This window comes from Hoplias malabaricus, chromosome X1 (assembly GCF_029633855.1).
Source record: "Hoplias malabaricus isolate fHopMal1 chromosome X1, fHopMal1.hap1, whole genome shotgun sequence".
In the NCBI taxonomy this organism is placed as follows: Eukaryota; Metazoa; Chordata; class Actinopteri; order Characiformes; family Erythrinidae; genus Hoplias; species Hoplias malabaricus.
The window spans coordinates 6,241,406-6,259,937 of record NC_089818.1 but is presented as its reverse complement, the minus strand read 5'-3'; the positions used below and the strand labels follow the sequence as shown (position 1 = coordinate 6,259,937).

Genomic DNA, 18,532 nt, shown 5'->3' with positions numbered 1-18,532 from the left:
TTTCTCTCTAAATCCAGGGAGAAATTAGCAGGTTACAGTGTTTTATTTTTATAAAAAATAAATCAGGCATTAAAGTAAATCAGTGCACAGGCAGATGTATGCAGTACAGCAATAATATTGCTAAGACTTTACCATTGGGTATACCATATTTACCAGATTTCAATCTTTCACAGCTCGATGTACATTGACTATGTCTATGAACATTTTTAGGTGGAAACTTAACAAAACTATCCCCAAATAGTGAGTATGAAAAGTAAAACGTAATAAATATTAAGATGCTGATACATGCATCACTTTGTACCAAATGGACATTTCAGTGGAGTTTTTACTAAAGCTTTAAATGTCATGTAATAAAAAAAATTAAACAATTTTGCCCGATGAACATTTAATAATCATTGTAGCTCGGTTCCACTGGAGCACACAAGGCAGAGGATGGCGCTTGGCCACCACGAGAGAGGAATCCAGGGGTAGTGCCGTATATTTGAATTTAATATTTATAAGAAACAGGTTCAGGATCAGTGGAGCGCGGTTTTACTTTGGTCAAAATATTTAAATTAAATATAAAAGGCGGAATCACTGTAAGTTGCGGTGTTGCACCAAATTCTGTCACCGTCGCATTCTGTGACCCTAGAGGGCACTACTTCATAGCTTTGGCATAGGAGGTCACAATCTGTGACAGCAGCCGTCAGAATCTGTGACCCCCAACTGAATCTCCATATAAACCTTATACACATTCAGGTTTAAGGACATTTATGTAATTAATATTCAGTGGGGTCACAAATTCTGACGGCAGCCGTTGGGACATGAAGCAGCGCCCTCTACGGCCACAGAACTCGACGGTAACAGAATTCGGTGTAACGGCTGTTCCGTGCTTTTATTCTATCTGTTTCTCTGGGGCAGAAACATCAAAGTCCTGAGCGAAGGGCAATGAACAGTTTTTTCAGATTTGCTTTTGTGGGAAGTAAGTACGGTCACCTCTGTTCAGCAAAATATTATTTTAGCGTTTTAATTATAAAACTAACGCAATGTACAAACGTTGGTATAAGCTCCTGTTTCGACTTCTCCGTTCCACCTTAAATGGTAACTACAGTCCCATTCCTTAACAGTCAGCAGTGGAGAATGGAGCTGCTGAAGCGTTTAACGTATTAACGTGTGTATTTTGGAGGAATGGTTTTAAATTAGTGTTACACTTAATTTATATTCACGTTTCTAGTAAAGCATCAGATTTTTTATTTTTATATCATGGACAGACCTCGGCTGAACGGGTTTTAATTAAGTAGAGATCTAAAACTAGCTAAGAACAAGACGTGCTCTTGTTTACTCGGGTTTGTGGGTTTTTATTTACGGGTTACTGAGTGTACACGGCTTCAGAGAGGAGCAAAACAAACCACAGTAGGTCAAAGGTCGTACCCTGCTGTTGATCTGTTAATAATACAATAAACACTGATAATAATAATAAAAGAGTTAAAAATGAGTTTGCCCACGTTTGCTGTAATAACAACCTCTGATCTTCTGGTAAGGCTTTAAAGCAGCTGCTGGAACATTGCTGTGAGGAAGATTGATTGCACTGAACAGGTCAGGTGCTCATGCTGGAAGCATTGGGCATTAATAGTTTTTACTCATATACAGCAGCTCTAGGGCATTCTATGTGCAATGGAGATTATCTGAGATGTCAGCAATTATGTCTTTCAAATTTTTTTATTAATTTCTCCATAAATGATGAAAGACAGGCAGCATGGTGGTGCAGCAGGTAGTTGTTGCAGTCACACAGCTCCAGGGGCCTGGAGGTTGTGGGTTCAATTCCTGCTCCTGGTGACTGTCTGTGAGGAGTGTGGTGTGTTCTCCCTGTGTCTGCGTGGGTTTCCTCCGGATGACTGTCTGTGAGGAGTGTGGTGTGTTCTCCCTGTGTCTGCGTGGATTTCCTCCGGGTGACTGTCTGTGAGGAGTGTGGTGTGTTCTCCCTGTGTCTGTGTGGGTTTCCTCCGGGTGCTCCGGTTTCCTCCCACAGTCTAAAATGTTCAAGTTCAAGAAGTTTATTGTCATTTCAGCAGTATACAGTGTTTACAGCATACAGTGAAACGAAATAGCATTCCTCCAGGACCAAGGTGCTACATAAAACAGTACACAACATTAAAGTGCAACTAGTGCAGAGCTAGTGCAAACATAAAACAGTGCACACACATTAAAGTGCAACTAGTGCAACATTAAACAGTGCATACACGTTAAAGTGCAAAAGATATGGCTAAGAACACAAAAACACATGTTGGTAGGTGGATTGGCGACTCAAAAAGTGTCCGTAGGTGTGAGTGTGTGAGTGAATGTTTGACTGTGTGTGTGTTGCCCTGTGAAGACTGGCGCCCCCCCCAGGGTGTATTCCTTGCGCCCAATGATTCCAGGTAGGCTCTGGACCCACCGCGACCCTGAACTGAATAAGGGTTACAGATAATGAATGAATGATGAAAGACTCTTTCGTGGTGGGTGTGACTAACAGGATCGTAAATGCAGAATTTAGTACTTTTATTAATAACGTGTAAAACTGATTGTTTTTCTCAGTGTAATCCGATAGAATCTGAAATCTGACCTGATGTAAGATGAAGTTTCTCTTTAAGGACTATTCTTCCTAACAGCGCCTAACAAATTCATTCTCTAAAAAACACGCTTTTGGCCAAAACATTTCTGAAACTATCATCAGGCATCAGACATTGACCTCATTTGCACTGCCTTTAAAACGTTTCTGGGCGGGAGCTTTTAGAGACTTATGTCTGGTTCCTCTCTCCACCACCGAGAAGGTCTCTGTAAATATGCAGTGTACTAATGTATTGATTCATGTTGTTTTTAGGCAGGGGTCTGTGGCGTCCCACGCTGAATACTGTTAGAGCGATGTCTGCATCCGGAGGCCCCACCCCACCGTTCACCACCCTGTCAATCAGCCATCCAGTCAATCACATCACTCATGTGGAGCTGCACCGCCCCGAGAAACGCAACGCCATGAACAAGGCCTTTTGGAGGTTCAGAAAATTCTGAATTCAGTTTGACACAGTAGAGTGCTGTTTGAATTTAATGCAGATACAGAATAGGGAGCATTTAAACAGGCCTATGCCCCACTATGCAAACATTTCACACAGGACATGACGCACTCCGGGTGCCATCACTAAGGTGCTCGACAAAGGTGTTTAACATAAATCCACCTGGCAGTAGGAACAGCTGTAGTGCCAGACCATTTTTAGAGATATAATGGTCATAAAAAAAGACTAAAGACATTAATATTGACACAGTGGATTTTCGTAGACAGCATCGTTAGACCTGCTGTGGTCATCTGCACTGGTAATTTCTTTAATGTGGTGTTTCTGCAGTGAAATGGTTGACTGCTTTAATCAGATCAAAGAAGACCCAGAGTGTCGCGTGGTCGTCTTCTCAGGCGCTGGGAAGCTTTTTACAGCAGGTACAGTTCACAAACCTTAATCTTAAAAAAATATGTTCTTTTACTGCCATTTAAAATTTTAATGTTGGCATCACACTATTTGCATCATAAAGTGTTCTTATATTCTGGTTTAAACACGGTATATAAACATTTCAGCACATGGCAAATGTATTTAATTGATTTTATGTGTGTTTTTATTATGGTGTTGATGTCTATAGCAAGAGAAGATCCGTGTACATTTTGTAAATCTGGTCTTCTTTACTGTGGCCAAAACTAACTCAAACCTTGTGTGTAGGTATTGATCTTATGGACATTGCGGGTGATATGCTGCAGCCTGAAGGAGACGACAGTGCCAGGGTGTCATGGTACCTTCGGAAAATCATCTCCAAATACCAGGACACCTTCTCAGTCATTGAGAAGGTTAGATTACCGTGTCATTTTGTTTAAGGCTCACTACAATAACTCATGTAGAATTGTGTATATCTTATTATGATTATTATTATTATTATTATTATCAAATAGTGTCACATTAATGTGGTGCTTTCAATGCTGCTAACGTCGAAACAAGTATCCTACACTAAAATATGTTAAATTTGTAACACCATGTTTTCCCAAAAGTATAAAGACCTTCTGCATAATTAGAGCTGGATTCCAGTTGGAGAATGAACCCAGTCCTGAGCAGCACTTTGCATTAAAAAGGGGATTTCCATTCAGAATGCTCCACAATTCAGTATTAGGTGTAATTGCTTTTGAAGAAACTGGCCTACATTTTATAATCAGTAATTAATTTAAAAGAATGCAGATTTGAAGGACTCTTGTTCTTGTAACACCTTGTCTCTGATGTTTCTGTGCAGTGTCCAAAGCCTGTGGTGGTGGCAGTGCATGGAGCGTGTGTAGGAGCAGGTCTGTTTGAAGTGATGAGTATTTTCTGAATTTGATTATTTAGTTTAGAACCGCTAAAATGCTAATGCCACTAAAACGTTGTACATTACTAAATGCACTGCTTAGCCTGGTGCTGACTGTGTGCCTTTAATATCCCACACTCATGGGGTCTGTGCACAAGGACCGCTTTCCAACCAGAAAATGTATGTGTGTGTGTGTATATATGTATTATTTATAAGGCAAGGATGCATCATTGCATCATGTAGCACAGGAAAAGAAGAAACAGCAGTAATGAGCTTCTCTTCCATGTTTAGCACCTCACTATTTAGCAAAGCAATGAAATGCAGGAAGGAACAAAAAATTCAGAAGCTGGCTGAATTTTGTAATCCCTGTCTACAATTGGTTCAAAGAATTTCTTGCAGCCAATTGTTTAGAATGTCGACTTACTGCGTCATAACTCATTTGCATAAAGTAGAGAAAATCTCAACTTGATTTGTCGCTCTGTCGCTTACTGCTTGTGGTTGAATCACTAATTCCTTTGTGGGAAATGACTGGACACTGGTCGCTTTGTCGCCTGCCGGTGTGAACACATAGTGTGTCTCTACTCTGTTTGTTTGTGTGTTTTTCTTTCTCAGGGGTTGATCTGATTACAGCATGTGATATTCGTCTGTGTACACAGGACGCCTGGTTCCAGGTGAAGGTATGAGAAACTGTACTCTGCTCTCTCCTAAGACCACAGTCAGGCCACACACTCCCCCCTTCACTCCCCCTCACACATCAGTGAGACTTGGGCCCCAGGACCCTGTCTCCACTCACAGTGCGTCTTTCCTCCATTCGCTTTTTGTTCGGTTCTGGCCACTACATGTGCAGAAAACCTGTTTTTTGTGGTTTACCAGAACATTAGGACATGTTAATTGTGACATGTACAATCCCAGAATTTATCCTTAAATGTGAGCACAGGGGGTGCAATTTAGAATTTTATTTGATAATTTGTTGCTGTGCAAATGGATCATCTCATATCCTCTGTGATATTTAGGAGATTGATATTGGTTTGGCGGCAGATGTTGGAACTTTACAGCGTCTTCCCAAAGTAATTGGCAGTCGTAGGTGGGTGTCATTGTTATACACCATCTAAAGTAAAGACATGATATCAGACTGTTCTCTGACTTCTCTGTTCTGTTTGTTCCTAGTTTGGTGAATGAACTGGCTCTGACTGCGAGGAAAATGTACTCTGATGAAGCCAAGAGTTCTGGACTGGTTAGGTACGATACTGTACAAATATTTTACATTTGAGACTGTCACAGTTCTACTTCACTGCATTTTCTTAATGATATTTCAGGGGGTTGGAAGCACGTTGATGTTTTTTAGAAGTTATTTTTCTGTTTAGTGGAGGAGAAAGGTTTGAAGAGACCTGTCCTAACAGTGAGGTTAAGAACATCTTTGGGATGGTGCATGCAAAAGCTGCTAATATATATTTGTATTGTGTTTTATATGAATTAAATACAAAGCATTTTTAGAAAAGTGATCATTGTTTGTTGAAGATTCTGCTCTTTTTACTTCAAATATTGATGTAATAAAAGAGAAATAAACTTTTAAAGATTTTATAAAGATTTAAATGCACGGTTGTGTTTTTTGCCGCTTGTCCACAGCCGTGTATTTCCGGATAAAGAGTCACTGATGGCCGGAGCGATGGAGATTGCAGGAGAAATTGCAGGCCGGAGTCCTGTCGCTGTTCAAGGGACTAAAATTAATCTAATTTACTCTCGAGACCACAGTGTGACCGAGGGGCTGGAGTACATGGTGAGGCCATCTCAGCTCATCTGCATACTCATGCATATTCATAGATCTTGATGAAGGTTCAGAAGACATTCTTAAAATATTTTGAGGAGATTATGAGAAAATGAGACTCTTTCTCTCCGCTCCTGTGTGTCCAGGCGACATGGAACATGAGCATGCTGCAGACCCAGGATCTGATGAAGTCGGCGCAGGCGGCCTTGGAGAGGAAAAGCCCCAAAGATGTTCCCTTCTCCAAACTGTGAAGAGAAATGGAAACAGGTTCAAGACGAACATTGTGTTCAGTGGCCTCTTCTGTAACAGTGAAGCATGTCTGAGACTCAGCTCTGATCCTCGTGTCTCTTCAGGACCAAGATAATCCAGAGTCGGGGTTCGGTTCCTCTGTTCCTGTAGTTTTTGTGCCGGTTAGTCTAACCCCTTAAACACAAAGCCAGACTGATCAAAGGGATCTTGCCTTATCTTTAACAGATTCATTCATTCAAGGATTTTATTCTAATGACTGAAAAAGAAGCCAGAGAGAGAAATATTCCACCTGTTTTCTGAAGGAGCACTGGACTCAGTACATTGCCTTTTTTTGATTAATGACATTTCTCCATTAAATTAATTTTGATATTTAATTTACAAAATGCTTTGTACCATTTACTCCTGTGTATATTAGACATCAGCCTGTAGGTGGCATTGCCTCTGTCTCCGGTTTAATTCCCTTCCCTGTACCTCAGCACCTTTCCAGACAAAACAGGTGTGGTGTCTTTTATAATGGAGCCTGGCACTTAGCATCGCTCTATATGTTTGAATCTGATGGCTGTGTTCATTCACTCATCCATCCATACATCATTCATGCACACACCACACTGACAGATTTTGTGGCTGGCTTCATATGTCAAACGGTGCGCTGCTTTAATAATGAGAGCTTCAGGGAGTGCACCACTCTTTATGTTTATTATACGTTCTGTTATTTGGTGTGTTCATAATTTTGACTGGTAGTGTGGAGTGTGAGTACACATTGATCACACACAGAGCCAGGGTCAAAGTTGACATCTCCAGCGTCGGAGTAACACAAACTGCCATTTTATATTTTAAATAGAAAAATAAGAGTCAGATAAATGATTAAACTAGAAAAACTATGAATTTCCATACTTCTGTTCCAGCGCTATCACATCTTCTGTGTATTTGAGTCTGATATCTGACAATTACATGAGTCAGTACTGTTTTATCAAAAGTGATTTATCCTCTTATAATTCGGCATCACTACTGAAACACTGCTGTACAGTACTGAGTACCGTGTTCCGTAATCTGAGACTACACCACAGAGTCTGTGTTGTGTGGTTTTTTTGAGAGTGCTGTGGTTTTAGGTTCTGATTTCTGGCTGATTCGTTCGTTTTAAGGACGCTGGGAAAGAAGCTCGGCTGTAAGCAAACTCAGAGGTCACTGACGTATCCTCCTGTATAAATGGCTTGGTGTCGTGTTTACTACAAACGGAGACGGCTTTAATAACCTGTGTTCGTCAGTGAAGGTACATTAGTCATGGCTCTAAGTCAGTGGTTGATGATCATGATCCTCTTTATTCACTCTTCGTCCTCTGGTAAGAAACATTCTCTACTAAAAACAGGCTTTTTTTTGTTTTTCAAAATGTAGACTTTATGCATAAAAATGTCTGGAGGTTCTCACTGAAATGGTTTTCAGAATGTTCTTCAACACTATTTTGTAAGTGTTTTTAATTTTTCTTGATGATATACAGTTTTTCCTGTTCTTCAGCTATTCTTTTTCATTTTAAGGTACAAAGATACTTTTGTTTAAATATTAGCAAAATTAAGATGTCGATAATATAATGTATTTAAGTGTTTAGTTACCTTTTCTAATCATTTTTAAGAATTTCTTTTAAAAGTGTCTTAGAAGAGAGTAATAAAAAATTATTTAAACGAGTTTTTCTACATTTTCTCAGCACGTTTTTTCCTGACGTGTTAGGGGCCTACTTTATGATCAGTATGAGTCTGTCTTGAAAACATTTAGTGATGTATCTTCCTTAAACACAGAGATGTGTAGTGTCCAAAAACCTACAGATCTCGTAATTTTTGTAGTACTTTTTCCCCTTTTCTTCAACGGTCAGAACCTCCATAGAATAGTTATGATTTGGGGTGGATCATTGGATTTTTTAAACCCTTTGTCCACTTTCTGTTAGATGTAAACACCTTGATGGTCCACTTTGTAGATGTAAAATCAGACGCTGTTCATGTTGTTCATCCTCTAGTAGACACAGGACACTGCCCACAGTACACAGGATGCCTCCGTCACACACCACCACCACCACCATATCAGTGTCGCTGTAGCACTAAGCTCAATATTTACAGTATACAGGGTGAGTTCTAGCGTTCTGGTACATTTCAGGGCGCCTGCTCTGGAAGATGAAAGTACATGTGCATGAAGTTCAGGAGCAGAGAGCCCGGGAACACCTGAAACTTCACTCAGCTAGCATGGAGCAAGCATTCGAGGGCAACATGGAGCAACCACTGGATCATTTTAACCACCACAAGAACAGCACCTTCACTCAGGTGGGAGAATTCAGGGCTGTACCAGATTTCTCAGTTTAACACTTGTCTTAAATGTGTCCAACTGGAGAAGAGTTCAGGGACAATCCTCCCATCCAGCACACCATACTGGGGTCCACTTGTGCTGAACATGGGCTAGCTAGGTTTAAAATGAGCATGGTCTCTGGAGGGGGGTGGTACATGGCCTATTAGTGGGTGTTCTTCATTTAGAGAGATGATTTAGAGTGTTTGCAGGTGGACTTCCCAATTCAGCCGTGTTTTTCCCACCCTGGTCCCATCACTGGCTCCATATGTGCAGATAATTTAACCCATGCTCAAAACCCATTGGTACCTTGGTGGGTTGCCCATATGGACCCCACATGGGTGTTTTGCCTGGAACCATTAATCTGTGGATCCAAAACACAGAAATCTGTTGATCACATATTGATTTATTAATGATATTTGGATTAAAAATGTCTCACTGCAGACCTCTCTTTCTTGTCTCAGAGATTCTTTGTGAATAAGGTGTACTGGAAGTGTCCCCACGGTCCAGTGTTCCTCTACATCGGTGGTGAAGGTCCTCTCACTCAGTTCAGTGTATTGGCCGGTACTTTTTCTTCTTCTTAATATAAAGAGCATTGCTGGGTTTCTCAAATGCGTCTTAGAACAAAAGATTATTAAGTGGTAGAGTAAGCATCACACTGAACACTCTCTCTCCCCGTTAAGATAATTTGATTGATTTGATTTGTAATTAACATATTTACACAGACAAGTGCTCATCATTTCACTAAAACATCTACCTCCGCAAGAAAAAGTGAAAAAAGTTAATTTAACTGAAGGAGCCACCATTTCCCTGCATTTACAAGACTTTACTTCTCAAATCCACCTTAAATATTTTGGCTAGACAAGGCTGGTGTTCATTAATTAATTCATTTATTTTCTTTAATCACATATCCAGTTCAGGGTTGCCTTGAGGCCGGAGCCTACCTGGAATCATTGGGTGCAAGGCGGGAACACACCCTGGAGGGGGCGCCAGTCCTTCACAGGGCAACACACACACACGTGGACACTTGAGTCACCAATCCACCTACCAACGTGTGTTTTTGGAGCGTGGGAGGAAACCCACGCGGACTGCGACAGTGACTGTGAAAATGCTGGTGTTACTTATCGATTTTCCCTGCTTCGTTTAGGATGCAGAATTTTGCTTCTTATTCACAATTTTCGTAGTCAGACATTTTGTTCCACCTTTCATGTGTCTGTTTACGAGTCTTACTGGCGTTATTCACCAGCTTCTTGAATTCTCTGTTCCACCTTAAGAGCCGAGGCTAGTGCTATAGCTTTTGAAACTTTTTAAAGTAACAGTTATTCCAGTTTATCCATTTAAATCACACAAACCAATCATATGTGATGTCACTAAGTGAAAGGCAAAAATGGAATGAGCCCCTGCCATTTTCCTGCATTTACCACCTTACAATTTTAGACTAGACTGGTGCTATTATTCCTTCAACCACAAATGTCATTTTAAGGGGCAGATCCTTGCTTATTCATAATTTTAATATTCAAGGATTTAGTTCCACCTTAAATGGATCCGTTTAAGGGTCTTATTTCTTGGTTCTACCGTAAATATGCGAGGCTTTTCAAACATAATTCTTGCTCCCTAATTTGTTTGACGTACACACACGGATCTGCATCAGTTTCTTTAAAACAAACAAACAATGGTATTTACACCTTTCAATCATGTTTTTATTCTCCTTCTTCGTATAAAACACACAAAACACAGTCCTGACACTGTCACTATGCACTTAGTTTATATGAAACACACGACCTATGGCGTTTACTCCTTTTAATCTGCACATAGACGTCTGTTCTTCTATAATTTTTTACTCTATAATTATTAGCTGTTACCTGTTCAGGAGTAAATTAGCCAGCTCTGGTTCTGTTGTGTAGTGCTGCTGCTTCTTAATGGCCTCCAGCTTTCAAACACAAGGCCAATATTTCCTCTCATTTTACTCCGTTTCTTGTCATGGAGATTTTTAGAATCTGGCTTTTTGGGTCCATTAAAAATATAACATTAACTCTGTTCACTTGGTCTTATTAAGGCTGCAAGACACTATGTTTGTAGACCTGGCAACGCAGTGGATTTGAACTGTAAAATGATGGGATAGAGGGTGGGACACAGGCAGGACCTCGGAGGCCGGGATCACTTCAAAAAGAGAATATACTGCTTTACCAATGCTGTGAGAGGCAGCAGTGTTTCAGCTTTCACTGTTTCCTTAATCTATGATCACACTCTGGACAGTTTATGACAACAGCAAACATCTTACAGATACGCTCCATTAAGTCCAACCTCATAATTCTGAAGATCCAGTGACATTCAGGGAAACAATCTGAAGGGAAACACCTGTGGAGAGAGATTAGTCCCAAAATACTTTACAAATGCGTAATTGTTAATCCACAAATTAAACACAAGTCACAGATATGTTTCACTGTTCACAAATGAACACATCCCACTCTGTTTGTGACTTGTGTTTAATTTGTGGTTTAACTCTAAAAGCCTGTCAGGTTTTGAATCGCTCTGTTTACCCTATAAATGGCTGTCATTGATTCAGATGATGGCAGCTGTTAAAAGTTGTGTTAATAATTCGCTAATACACACACTACAGAGATAGTAGTTTACATTTACATGGAAACTGAGTCAGATTTTTGACCAAACCTTCAATGTTGACGTGTCTTACCTGTTGAATTCATGCCCCTCTGTTGCTCAGGTCATCACGTTTCCATGGCCAAGAAGCACGGGGCTCTGCTAGTGGCTCTTGAGCACAGATTCTATGGCCAGAGCATAGTTCCAGGAGGCCTGGAGATCCAGAACCTGCAGTACCTCTCCAGCCAGCAGGCGTGAGTGTACGACTGTGCAACACCGTACTAAGAATCCTGTATAGAACCATAAAGTGTATGAACCCTGCCTCTTTAATGCTCCATTAACGCTGACATTCTTCTGACTCAGCCTCGCTGATCTCGCTGCTTTCCACCTGCACATCAGCGAGAAGTTCAGCCTTACCTGCTGGAATATCTGGATCAGTTTTGGAGGCTCATACGCTGGAGCTCTGTCAGCATGGTTCAGAGGAAAGGTGTGTACAAACACACTCATTTAAACAGAAATGATTTAAGCGTATTTATATATGGAGCAAAGTGTAACAAACCATGCAGAAAAAGTGAAATCTTCAATCTAGTTAATACATTTAATATTATATTGAGTATTATTCAAAGACTAAGGATCATTAAATCAAAGTTATTTAGTGATATGTTAGATATTGTATGAATAGACAAACATTTTCCTCTAGATATAAAAACATTTAAATTAGTTTAAGAAGAAAAAATAATTACAAAAGTCTCATAATTTAACGTTTAATCTAGATTTATGACATAACTTTCTGAAACACTGTATTTGCTTCTATAACATAAAAGTGGAACCAATTAAAATGTTTCTCCTAGAACTGTGTGTTTAAGCCTACAACCACTCTATGGAATTGAAGTAGTATTTTCTGTCACCAAACGACTAACAGACCACTGTCTCCAGTTCAGTGAATGGAATGTATTAGCCAGTGTTGTCCAAGTGTCACAGTGCCTCACTTAAATTGTCCATTCGTTCATTTTCGGGAATGGTATTTACTTCAGTTTTGTCACATGCTAAAATGCTAACATGGCTAACATGGCTACAAATGAATGAAAGCTATAAATGAGAAGTTAATAAATGGAAGAAGGGGCTGTTAACATGATAGTGCTAACACAATGTTAGCTAACTTTTCATTAAATACTGTTTTGTTTTGTTTTTCTGTGTAAGTTTTACATTTAAAAACAAATTATTCTAAACAGGTTCTCAGCATGAATATTGACCTATTTCAGGTTTAGACTGTTTTCACTAACGGTGTGTTCATGTTGTAGTTTCCTCACCTTGTGTTCGGGGCAGTGGCGTCCTCCGCACCAGTACAGGCCAAACTGGACTTCTCTGCTTACAACACGGTATGAAACATCACACAGAGGGTCAGAACAGCAGCAGCCTAAATCCATTTTCCAGTATTGTTATTATCATAAAATAATCAGGACTGTAGTGTAGTAAAAAACACTGAAACATGGATCAGTGACACTTTACTGCAAGTAAACTTTATTTAGGTTCTATTTTCTCTTTATGGATCCATCATTTTAAAGGAAATTGTTAACATCAGTGATGTGACTCAATCACAAACCAACACTGGAGCAAAACAGAAAGAATTTGAACACAAATGTAAAAAGATATGAATTTATTAAATAAACGACTTTATAAAGAATGTATGAATATTTTATAATGAAAACTCCCAGTACTCTTCTCCAGATTATCCTTGGTCTAAAATAACTATTGCATATTTCTATCCATTAAATCTCTGCAGGTAGTTGGTCATAGTCTTCTGGACGAGAGTGTGGGCGGATCTGATAAGGTTTGTACCTTGTAAATTGTAAAGTATGTATCCACCACCTAATCTTCTAAAGGGACATCTGGACACCCCTAACACTGCGGCGCATGTCTGTGTACCTGTCTGTGTACGTGTCTCCCTCTCTTAGTGTGTGGAGGCGGTTAGGGAAGCGTTCTCTGTGGTGGAAGCTGCTCTCTTTGGGGGAAATGAGACTCAGGTGGGGAAAGATTTTGACTGCTGTGAAACCCCGAAAAGCCCAGAGGACCGGACAGAGCTCCTGCAGGTCCTTGCTGATATATTTTTGGGAACCGTCCAGTACAACGAGGAGGTCGGGCCACTGACAGTCGCCTATCTCTGCGATATCATGACCAACCAGAGCGACGAGGGTGCATACAGAAGACTCGTCAAACTTACGAAGGTGCTGAGAGAACGCTAATACTATAACTAACTCTAATGTTATCATCTGTGCAATGAAAACATCTCCAAAACAGCAACTTTAATGGAGAAGGATAAAAAAAACTTCTTAATTTTAAATGGGAATTAATGTAAAAAAAAAAATTATTTTGGAGCATTCCTATTGGTCATTGTGAAATTTGTGGTAAACTAAACATGGAGAAAAATGAAGAAAAATGGAGATACGTGTTTTTCATTGGACAGCAGAGCTCTCCGTTATATTCACAATCCAAAATCTCTCATGAACCTACACATCCTCTGAGTTTTAAATGGAACATTGATTATAGCATCAGCTACAAATATCATTAATCTGAAAAAAGGGGTTTATTTGGGGGTTATTTTGAGTATTTGAAACAGTTAATATTTCAACACTGTGGAATAGCAGGGTGAATGTATTCATGAATTAATCTATATTAATTAATTAATTATTAATAAAAAAATGTAACAAAAATATGTCAACCTTCATGAGACAGAAGCAGAGTTCCTGCTTTAAGAGTTCACAAATTATCCATCAGGGGGCGATGTTAACCATGAAATATGGCCGTGTTTTCCCAAGCCACCAGATATTTCTGTGAAAACACCACGGGAAATTTTCAAACAATAAAAAAATTCTGTTACCACACAAGTTATGTGCAAAGTCAGAGACACTTGATTCATTAAATAAGCAGCGAAGCTGGCTTCTACATACCAGCCTTTACTCTGTTTACTTTGATTTCTGAGTAGATAGAATCCAGTGAGGCTGGGTAACTATTAATAATAAAAAAAAAGGTTTAACCTATGAATATGAAAAAATCATCAGATCTTAAACATTCATCTGGAAGTGAAATGGGGAGCTGAAGCTCCTCTCACTTCAGATCCATAAGTGTGTGTTTATAATGTGATCTGTGACGAGACAACTGATAACCACGGGTCTGAAAGGATGACAAGCTGAAGAACATTTTACTGAGAACAGGAAATAGACACACACACGCACACGCACACACACACATACACGCACACACACACACACAGACAGACACACACACACACACACATATAGACAGACACACACACACACACACACATAGACAGACACACACACACACACACACACACAAACAAACAAACCTAGAAATAGTGTTTGTTTATTTCTAGTGGCTATGGCCCTGAGCGTGATTGTGTTTCATCCCCCTAACCACAGCACTCTCTAGTTGTTGGGTCAGTGGTTCTGGCAAAGCTCCTGACCGTCTTCCCCAGGCTTCCACGTTATGTCCTCCCTCTTAAGCCAGAGCCCCATGGTAAAATATGTTAGGGAGCCATCTCAGTGCCTTCTCTTTGTGTTGTGTATGTAGATTTACCTTCACACTCTAGGACACACACCGTGTCTGGACGTCTCTCGAGGGGAGACAATCAGCGAGCTCAACAGAACCAGTGACTCTGGGATCCCTGGGTACAGACAGTGGTTCTATCAAACCTGCTCAGAGTTCGGCTTCTGTACGTATCCATGCTTCTAGCTTTCCATCTGTTTCAAACCAAGCGTCCTTCTCCTTCCTCCCTTTAAAACCAATCACAATAAAATATTATACGCATTCATGTTTTTGTTGGAGTCAGATCAGACTTGTGAAGACGCTAGCTGCCCATTCTCACGCAGGCTAACGCTCCAGACTCAGACTCAGCTCTGCCCCCTACTCTTCAACATCCCTCAGAGCACACTGCCCGCAAACATCCACTTCACCAACCAGTACTACGGAGGAGAGGAGCCTCGGACCCAGCAGGTGCTCTACGTCAATGGTGAGGACACGCATTAATGGATGACTTATTCTACATATATTCTGCTGACGTTAGTGTACAGCATCCTCTACAAACATGGGATGGGAACCCCTGATAAACCTTGGCTGCATAGTCACTATTCTTCTGGGAAGGACTTAGACTAGCTATTGGAGTCTTTCTGTGAGGATCTGATGGCATACTGCTATGAGAGCATGAGTGAGGTTAGATGCTGATGTTGGAACATGAGTTCTGGGTTAGAAACAGCACCACAACTCATAGCAAAGCTTTCAAATACTGCTTCACTGCTGAAAACACTGCTCCACACTCCAAAGAGAGTAGAGTGCTTAGCAGAAAGAGCCTCGGCCTACAGACATTTACTAGAAATTAAGAGCATATTGTGGGATCTCACAGCACCTTTAATATCAGACTAGAATTAAATGTATGATTGAGACCCAAAGAGACATGTGGATGATGTGTGACAGTCTGACTGTGGCTTCTTGCCCCAATCTTAGGTGACATCGACCCGTGGATGGCGCTAAGCATCGTCCGTAACGGAACCAGTGATGATCACAGAGCAATCCTCATCCATAGCTCAGCACACTGCGCTGATATGAACCCAGCAACCACCAGAGACAGACCCTCACTCACACATGCCCGGCAGGTGAGAGAGAGGAGTAGCCAGAGAAGGCTAACGCTGGACTGAGTGAAAGGGAGAGGGAGAATGAGGGACAGAAAGAGAAGGGGGAGAATAAGCAAAATGACTGAGAGGGAGAAGGGAAATAGAAAGAGAGAGAGGAGGGAAGAGTGTATAAAAAAGGATTAAAGCTGGATAGAGAGTGACAAGAATAGAAAGGAGAATAATAGACAGAATGTGGGGAAGAAAGTAAAGGGAAGAGCATACTGTAAAAGACAGAAGGAGAGAAAAACTATTGAAAGAAATGACAGAAGGGGAGAAAGAAAAAAGAGAAGGAGAGAAGTGGGAAGAGAGTGTAAGAGGAGAAAATAAGGTAGTGAAAGTAGAGTAGGAAATCTGAAACGGATATGAATTGTGTGGAGGAACAGTGATGGCATGTTGAGGACTAAAGATGGATTACTTTAATACTGCACTTCAGAGACCACCACCCCGTCTTCTCTCTCTCTCTCTCTCTCCGTCTCTCTCTCTCTCTCCCTCCCTCTCTCTCTCTCTCTCTCTCTCTCCGTCTCTCTCTCTCCCTCCCTCTCTCTCTCTCTCTCTCCGTCTCTCTCTCTCCCTCCCTCTCTCTCTCTGTCTCTCTCTTTCTTTCTCTCTCTTTTTTTCTCTTTCTCTTTCTTTCTTTCTTTCTTTCTTTTTCTCTTTCTCTCTCTTTCTTTCTCTCTCTCCCTCCCTCCCCATCGTGAGAAATACTGCTTATTTTTTGTAAACCTGAAACCCCACTGGAATTAATCAGGTATGTTTATTATTATTATTATTATTATTATTATTTTAGCTCTCCTCTAAAATGAACAGGTCAGATCAAACATGTCATGTACGTGAATATTCATCAACTCAGTGTCCCTACCAACACTTTGACACAGGACATAACACTAATCATCCTCAAGGGGTGCTACAGTGCAGGTTGACGGGTTTTAATTTCCTACACTGTAAGGTTTACAGCCAAAATTCTGTAACTTTGACCACTCATGTCACTTATATGTTAAACAACAGGGGTGTCACACTGCTCATTCAGAGAATCCTACCAATCAGCAGTGATTTAAAAAACATTTTTACATTAAAAAAAACATCAATCACAATACAGAAGGCCTTTGAGTGTAAGGGGGTTGTCGAGTGATGCTTTAATAAACGAGAGAACCCTTTAAACATGCACAAAGAATAAAGTAAACACTTTCAGAGTATAAACAAATGGAACACGTACAAAAAAATTAACAAGAGTCAGACACAGTGAATGACAAACTAAAGAGAGAGAAACAGAGCTTGAATACAAGGAGATAATAGGGAGCACCTGTGAGCTCAGTCTCATAATAAAGCTAAAGGCTCAGCGGTGAGGGGCGGGGCTTGAACACCCCAGGAACAAAGTAAACGGAACAATTAAACAAACAGAAAATGACGAGAGGAAAACATGATGTCAACAGACTTAACCCTTAAATGGATGTGAATGGATTATACATGTAGGGATTATCATATTATGAAGATTTAAAATGGCTAAATATGCAAATGAACCCATTAAATCAAAGTGTTTACACACTGACATCTTCCTCTCTGTATTCTCCTCTTTCTGCCTCCTGTTTTTTACCTTGTTCCTTCTTGGATTCGCTAGATTTTAATAGAGCTTTTCCTCTACAGGAGATTGAAAGGTGTGTGTCTGTGTGGCTGAAGAGAGCGGAATTGGAGCACAGGATTTAACCAATCAGAATGAAGAATGATGGATCACATGACCAAGTTTCTTTCACTCATTCATAACTATTTTCTGTATGTTTCTGCTTTATTTTATCCTTTCAAATAAAACTCTAATTACTGATGTTGTTACGAGATGTTAGTGTGAGGGGCAGGTTGTGGAGGGGAGGGGGTATTTATAGATTACAATTAATTACTAGTGTTAAAAATGTGTTAATATGAGATGTGAATTGTGTAATATGATGTAATAATATGGGCGGCACGGTGGCACAGCAGGTAGGTGTCGCAGTCACACAGCTCCAGGGGCCTGGAGGTTGTGGGTTCAAGTCCCGCTCTGGGTGACTGTCTGTGTGGAGTGTGGTGTGTTCTCCCTGTGTCTGCGTGGGTTTCCTCCGGGTGCTCCGGTTTCCCCCCACAGTCCAAAAACACACGTTGGTAGGTGGATTGGCGACTCAAAAGTGACCGTGTGTGTGTGTGTGTGTGTGTGTTGCCCTGTGAAGGACTTGCGCCCCCTCCAGGGTGTGTCCCTGCCTTGCGCCCAATGATTCCAAGTAGTCTCTGGACCCACCGTGACCCTGAATTGGATAAGGGTTACAGATAATGGATGGATGAATGTAATAATAATATATTATATGTGTTGTAATAATAGATGAGATGTGAAATGAGTTTAAAGTAATGGTGAGTCTACGGTGTGGAGCGTGCTGCTGATTGACTCAGTGACGTTCAGTATCAATACCTTCAGATAAGAATGTAAACTGTTGCATTTGTTTGTGAGCATGAATGTAATATGAATATAACAGATGTATTATTTATATTAAGTGCTGACAGACGTAGAAACGATGCACACATTTCAATGAAGTAAATATTCACAGAAAAACAGAAGGACCCC

The 18,532-nt window shown here is 40.5% G+C and overlaps 2 protein-coding genes across 6 annotated transcripts; both read left to right on the top strand.

Annotated features, from left to right (window-relative positions):
• Window positions 1-777: 777 nt before the first annotated feature.
• LOC136675990 (delta(3,5)-Delta(2,4)-dienoyl-CoA isomerase, mitochondrial-like) lies at window positions 778-7,912 on the top strand. 5 transcript variants are annotated; one of them, XM_066652830.1, is made up of 10 exons: window positions 778-839; window positions 2,840-3,008; window positions 3,354-3,442; window positions 3,717-3,841; window positions 4,276-4,324; window positions 4,939-5,003; window positions 5,340-5,410; window positions 5,494-5,565; window positions 5,953-6,103; window positions 6,238-7,912. In XM_066652830.1, the coding sequence occupies exons 2-10, from the start codon at window positions 2,881-2,883 to the stop codon at window positions 6,340-6,342; spliced, it is 855 nt and encodes a 284-aa protein (XP_066508927.1). In that variant the 5' UTR covers window positions 778-839; window positions 2,840-2,880; the 3' UTR covers window positions 6,343-7,912. The 5 variants fall into 5 exon arrangements, with proteins under 5 accessions (XP_066508927.1, XP_066508926.1, XP_066508925.1 ...); XM_066652829.1 differs by having other exon boundaries at window positions 822-961; XM_066652828.1 differs by lacking the exon at window positions 778-839 and adding an exon at window positions 1,018-1,080.
• Window positions 7,582-17,730, top strand: LOC136675989 (thymus-specific serine protease-like). The gene is made up of 12 exons (XM_066652826.1): window positions 7,582-7,679; window positions 8,483-8,646; window positions 9,130-9,229; window positions 11,388-11,517; window positions 11,627-11,750; window positions 12,565-12,642; window positions 13,047-13,094; window positions 13,219-13,488; window positions 14,855-14,996; window positions 15,114-15,293; window positions 15,785-15,933; window positions 17,593-17,730. The coding sequence occupies exons 1-12, from the start codon at window positions 7,622-7,624 to the stop codon at window positions 17,650-17,652; spliced, it is 1,503 nt and encodes a 500-aa protein (XP_066508923.1). The 5' UTR covers window positions 7,582-7,621; the 3' UTR covers window positions 17,653-17,730.
• Window positions 17,731-18,532: the final 802 nt, after the last annotated feature.

Bases quoted from the DNA above. Each gene is read 5' to 3' on its own strand.
- LOC136675990 (XM_066652828.1), top strand. From the start codon at position 1,026: ATGTACAAACGTTGGTATAAGCTCCTGTTTCGACTTCTCCGTTCCACC. The intron at 1,081-2,839 runs GTAACTACAGTC...TGTTGTTTTTAG, and splicing joins TCTCCGTTCCACCTTAAATG to GCAGGGGTCTGTGGCGTCCC. The intron at 3,009-3,353 runs GTTCAGAAAATT...GTGTTTCTGCAG, and splicing joins ATGAACAAGGCCTTTTGGAG to TGAAATGGTTGACTGCTTTA.
- LOC136675989 (XM_066652826.1), top strand. From the start codon at position 7,622: ATGGCTCTAAGTCAGTGGTTGATGATCATGATCCTCTTTATTCACTCT. The intron at 12,643-13,046 runs GTATGAAACATC...AAATCTCTGCAG, and splicing joins ACTTCTCTGCTTACAACACG to GTAGTTGGTCATAGTCTTCT. The intron at 13,489-14,854 runs GTGCTGAGAGAA...TTGTGTATGTAG, and splicing joins GACTCGTCAAACTTACGAAG to ATTTACCTTCACACTCTAGG.